The following is a 6268-nucleotide window of genomic DNA, read 5'->3' as shown; positions in this document are numbered from 1 at the left end:
ACTCGATAAAAAGCATTGCAGCAACCAAATGATAAATTTACTTTTACTATGTTAAAAATGCTAAAATGTTTCTAATATTAATTCTATGAAGGTTGCTGCCATGACGGAGATCAGCACCCACGACACCCATTTATGTCTGTGTCGGTCTGATATGGTAAAATCAATAATTATATTATCAAAATGATTTATTAGCAAATTTGAACCGTGTTTTGACCCAGTCGCAGACCGCTACTGTAGTTTATCCGAGGACATAGAAAAAGACATGGTCAACTGTTTACCTGTTTATTCAAATGATATTAATACTGAATAACGTGTCTAAATCGCAGAAAATCTGATGCCACACTTCCCTGGGCCATTACAAATACACCTGCCGATCGTGAAACGGATAACATGAACAGTTCACGAGATACGCAAACTAACGTGCACACAGACGTTTGTGGTTTTAGGTGGTGGATACAGTAATGGGTTCTTCCTGCACATTTGAAAATACAGTATAACAGAAAAGCAGAGGCAGATCATCATTGTAGAAACTCCTTAGAAGTCAGTGACGTCAGGAAAGATTACCGAGCGTTTAGTTTTATGGTGGTGTGTCTGAATTACAATCAACATATAGTCGTGTGTGAAAGCAAGAGGTTTCAAGTTTAGTGTTTTTATTTGATTGCAAAAGCGAGGCTCTGACTTCTTCTTGGTTTTCCTCATTTCTTTTGTAGGATTCCTCCAGCTCGGAGGATTGTGTAGCAATGATGTCCAGGTCCCCAATAGAGGAGGTGGATCCTTTCTGGGAAGATTGTGTGGAACATACTCCTCTTACCTCTTTTCATCCTCCTCCTCCTCCTCCTCCTCCATCTTTTGGGAGGTTTTCTTCATTTGCCCAAACCCCAATTCAAGCCTCTCCGATCCCTGGGTCTCTACCATCTCCATTTGCCCAAAGCCATATTATAGCCTCTGCGATGCCTCCGCCTCCACCTCCACCTTTTGTGGGGTTTTCTTCATTTGCCCAAACCTCAATTCAAGCCTCTCCGATCCCTGGGTCTCTACCATCTCCATTTGTCCAAAGCCATAGTATAGCCTCTGCGATGCCACCTTTTATTGCTGATGAGATCTCCCAAACTTCTTTTACTCAGAGCCCCGTTGGTTCTCTAAGGATGGGTAGAAGACGGTTGTGTAGACAAGTTGACAGGGACAATAGTTCTATGTATCGTGATATATCTTTGAGTAAAATGTCCAAGCCCTCCGGCAGCATTTCTCCTCTCCTTGGTGCATCCGGCTTGAGTGGCGTAAGGGTTGAATTGGCCGAGTCTTCTGAAGAACCAGAACTGCCTCCGAAAAAGAAAGGATTGCCATATTTCATGCAGCGGAAGGCCAAGGAAAACAGCATAGCCCGCCCTGCCATCCAGTGCGATTCTGGTTGGATGGATAACCTGTTTCAAGCTCAACCCTCAATGAAGTTATTGGTCCAGAGGGAAAATGGACCATGTAGTTTACCTGAAAGAAGGATGTTTTGTTCATTATCCCATTCAGCTGGAGCTACTGTACGTAGAAGAAACAGGATGTCAGCTTCCTACAGGTGAGTCCTGAAAGAATTGTTTTTTTATAGATATGCTTCAATATAGAAAACGCTTATGATTGCTCCTGTACAAAGTAGTTGTCGCCTAAAACGCCTCCAATCTGAATACTGACACGGCTCTGGTTGAGAAAATGAAGACTTATCGATGGAATGATTTGAATATATCATAAATTTTACATTTTCTGTAACATTTACAAATAATTTTTAAATAATGCATTGGTCTCGATGGAGAGAAAAAAATAAGGTGACTGATATTGTGCGTGCATTAGTGTTCGCATTTTGCTGCGAATCCAAATGAATATCTGGATCTAGTGGATTTGAATTTGGTTTCATGAGGGGTTGGGATAATTCCAGCCACTGTACAGTAACAAACCTGTAACTACCACCAATGTGCAGCGGAGATTCAGTTTGGAAATCCGGGGTTTCCAAAGCGTCTAAAACGATCTAAAATGTACTAATCTGAATTTTAGGGCTTAAAATATTTGGGCAAACGTTTAAATATACACACGTATATATTTATTAAGATAAATGTTTCGGTGGCATTCACAGTTTGTAATGTCTCCATGTGTTTTAGTTCTTTCTTGCTGTAACAAGACCAATGGTGTAACTGATGCAAACACCAGAATTGATCTCAGTTCATTCAGCTTGTCTGTGGTGAAGATACCTGCTGACGGTAGTTTGAGAGATAACATAGTGTTTCCAGAGGTATTCTCCACTTCTCCACTTTATCATCCACTGTGAGGAAGAGTCATTCTGGGACTCTGAAATTACTTCATATCTTTTGAAGTTGATTTTAAATTTCATTCATTATGGTCTTGAAAAGTCTTTAATGGACCTCGTTGAAACCCTGGAATCAGCAGTTTATACGCACTTTAACATGGCAGACCTGATTTGAATTTAAGCGGACTGCATTGGTGGACGTTATGATCTGTATGTACGTGTTTATATATACACTCACTGAGCATTTTATTAGGAACACCATATAATACCGTAGCCTCAGTTCTTGGTGATGTTGTATTTTCAAGTTGCTGGAGACATCTTGAAAAATCTGGTCCACGTTGACATGACTGCATCAAATCATTTCTGCAGATGTGTCAGCTGAACGTCCACATCCTCGGTGTCCCGCTGAATTCTTATCTGGGGACCCGGCGAGACCACACTGAGCTAATATTCATGTTTATGAAATCCGTTTGCAACGACTTTTGCTTTGTGCATTCATTCGTTCTACTGGTCGAAGGCACGAGAAGATGACATGTCACATTCAGCAGGAAATAATCAAATGGATGATGAATGAATTCCATTTAGCTGCTTCCATTTCAGGGACCTGGTATTATACATGCTGGCTCGCCATCATATAGTCATGTCATACAGGGACTAGGGCTGCGATAACTAATCGAACCAATCGATAATAATCGATTATATAAATATTTGGCAACTAATGTAGTCATCGATTAATCGGGTCTGTTATAATACGAACACTGTGGCAGCGTCTCCTGAGGTGGGGGCAGTAAACCAGCCAATCCCGTGCCTTGTGTCGCTCACGTTGCGACGGCATCTCCTCTCAGGAGTAAACGTTTGAAAATATATATCATCATTTTAAATATTCAAAACAATATCTTTGATTCAGTTTTAAATACTCAAAACTCTAAATTTCAACAAATGTAATTACATAGTGAGATTGAAACTATTTTTGTAATTAATCTCTGTTTTATTTCATAAATCTATAATTCAGTAGAATAATATTATAATATACTAAAATCTTTCATTCTAGTTTCCGATAAACACAATTTAATTTTGACTAGTCATAAACAACTGACTAGTTCAAACCTATTTTTTTTGGCATCTTGAATTTAGATGAATTTAAGACATCTTGAACTTGGATTATGACAAGTCAGAATTAAATTGTAGGTATCTGAAACTGGAATTAGAGTCATTATTAATTCACCAATATCTGTAATACATGGAAAAGCAACAATGTACAAGAAGGTTAAAATGTAGCTTTTCGAATCGAAAAAAATAAGCGACAGATTAATCAATTATCAAATTGAATCGTTAGTTGCGGCCCTAAACGGGACACTTAGCCTGGACTGAGACATCTGTAATTGCCCCAGTCAGACCTGTGCTTTACCTGCTGTGACATGACATCTCTCCTGTCCACTGTGAACTGGCCTCTAGGTGCACAGGTGTTCCTCATTATTATTTGTGTTTAAGAGAGAAAGAGAACTTCAACATGAGCGTGTGCCTACGTTTCTGGATGTTTTTAATGTCCGATGACTGTCAGATGAGTGTCATCGCTCACTCCGTGTTCTGCTGTGATCGTAGTTCCAGTGGAATGTCGACAGATCCTGATCAAATGATGCTCAGATGGGATAAGATCTTCCAGATGCAACATTCGGTAATATTTTTAATGGTTTATCGGTTCTGCTCGAATGTTGCCGGCATACATATGAAACCAAACTGTGGTATTTGTGTGTTGCAGGAGGGCTACTGGGAGTTGACCACAGAACTGGGTGAATACGTAAATGTAGACGTCGACTCCTTTGTCAACGTGTTCCTGAAAAACAAAGGCATCTGCTCTCTGGGTGAGAACAAACCTGTTTTTAAATCAGTTCTGATGTGGCTGTGGATAGAAACATCTACACCACAAAGTTGTAAATGTACTCAGGTCCGTTGTGCAAGCAAGCAAAACGGTAGTTAAATTACATAAATTTCATGTTGGTCTGACGACTGCATTAAACTTCAGTTTCAGCTTCATCACTTTGACTGTTCAGGTTGAAATTTGTTCCCCTTTTATGAAGATGTTCACGCTGCTCTACACAAGTGAGAAAATTATTCAACTCATGAAAATGTAAAAAGTATGGCAGCAACAGCCAGTGGCTGCAGTCTGCAGGTCAGGTTGTCTGTACGTCCGTCTCATTCTTGTGAACACGATATCTCATTAACGCCTTGAGGGAAAATCTTGGTCAAAGGTCAAGCTCACAGTGGCCTCACAAAACGTGTGTGGCCTCTTGATCATGATGTCTCAAGTCTGCCTTTAGGAAAGTTCTCCAAATTTGACGAGTTGTCACTTGGACTCAAAGATGAGCTGATTCGATTTTTATTGGTCAAAGGTCAAACGTCATGGTGGCCTCATCTGAATCTAAAATAAATGTATGTAGACTGCACATGTTGGCGGTTGCATGCAACCACAGTGGGTGTATCTAGTTTATCTATAATAGCTTCTTAATTGTTTCCATTTCAACACAGTTCCAAACAGTTTTCCCACTTCAAAAGTGAACATGTTTTATTTTAAATATAAGATCACCCTGTTCCACCTTCACCCCTGTTGTTGCCATGCAGATAAACCAGTTTTGACAGCTCACGACAGAGGACTCGGTTGTCAAGGCGGGTCAACATCGCTAATGGAATTCAATTGGCACCACTTGTATGATTTGTGTGTGTGTTGCAGGTGTGAGGGCCAACGCAGATATCCTGAGGCTGGTGGCAACTCTTCTGGTTCTGCAGACGATGAGGGAGGAGAAACTGGAGGAAGGCAAACTGCTCCGCACCCTCTTCTGTCTGGGTGACGCTGCTCAGCCCAGGTCCGTGCACAACAACACAAAGACTGTGACATTGAGGACTTTTTGCAAATTTGTGGAAACACATCAAGCTTGCTTTTTTTAATTAAACTTATTAAGCTCGAAGCCCCTTTTTGTAGCTAACATTTTAATTCTTTTTTCGGGTCCGTAGGCCACAGCGTTGGGACGAGGTGAAGAAGGCAGTGGAGTGGGTCCGCTGGGCTGACAAACAGTACCCATGCATCTACAGCCGGCTGGAGTTTGGTTGGAGCTGGGAGTCGTCCACCCGTCAGCTGCTGGGCTACGAAGGGCTGCCCACCTTCTCACCACTCAAAGGTTTTGTCCAGCCGGGATCGGTGGGCGGTGTCAGGAAGCTGGTTCATTACTGATGAGTTCTGTGTATTTCACAGAGACACCCACCTCCTCCAGTCACCAGATATTGGAGTTTTACCGGGTGGGAAATCGTAAAGGGCTGTAAAACAAAACCCAGACTTTTCTTTCTCAAACTGAAACTTTATACTCGCATTAATGTGCTCCTCCAGTAAGTTCCGTAAGGTGTGGCTCATCAAAATGACGTAATTTACTTTCAATATAAGATTTTATTGTTTTTTGTCATTATTATTGACAGTCAGACTAAAAATGGGCAAAATAACCTAAAGGCATTCTCTGTGCTTTGGCTTTTGAAAATGTAAAATATAAACATCACAATCTTTTCTATCTGTTCTAACTTTTTTCTCACCTTCACTTCAGTAATGACTTTACATCCATTCACATCAGTATCCTGCTATGAATACTACTGTAGTGGGATTTTAAGTTTGGATTTGTCTGTTTTCCATATGCAGAAATACATAATGTCGGATCCCAGAATTTTTCTTTTCAGTTCTACAATCTGTTCCATTTGCTTGAAATATCCATGATTTGCAAAACGTAAATTTGAGGCTGTCTGAAAATTCGCTGTTCGCTCACTTCACCAAGTTCTCTCCTCAGCTAAATAAAGTTGTGTAAACTCTCAGTATTTACAGCGTTAAATGTCTTTTCTTAATTTTGACATATCACAATGACATTTAAAAACAATAGACCTGATATTTGCACACAGCAATAATCACAACCACTAAATCTGCAGGCAGCTTTCAGTCCGACAAAT

General features: G+C 40.5%; 1 protein-coding gene across 1 annotated transcript; it reads left to right on the top strand.

Moving 5' to 3' along the window:
* The first annotated feature begins 3040 nt into the window (after positions 1 to 3040).
* Positions 3041 to 6139, top strand: LOC117755232 (protein mono-ADP-ribosyltransferase PARP4-like). Its single transcript, XM_034574835.1, has 4 exons — positions 3041 to 3962; positions 4047 to 4149; positions 5016 to 5148; positions 5297 to 6139. The coding sequence occupies exons 1-4, from the start codon at positions 3798 to 3800 to the stop codon at positions 5511 to 5513; spliced, it is 618 nt and encodes a 205-aa protein (XP_034430726.1). The 5' UTR covers positions 3041 to 3797; the 3' UTR covers positions 5514 to 6139.
* The last annotated feature ends 129 nt before the right edge of the window (positions 6140 to 6268 follow it).

Source organism: Hippoglossus hippoglossus, chromosome 21 (assembly GCF_009819705.1).
Source record: "Hippoglossus hippoglossus isolate fHipHip1 chromosome 21, fHipHip1.pri, whole genome shotgun sequence".
Lineage (NCBI taxonomy): Eukaryota > Metazoa > Chordata > Actinopteri > Pleuronectiformes > Pleuronectidae > Hippoglossus > Hippoglossus hippoglossus.
This window is presented reverse-complemented; position numbering and strand designations above follow the sequence as displayed.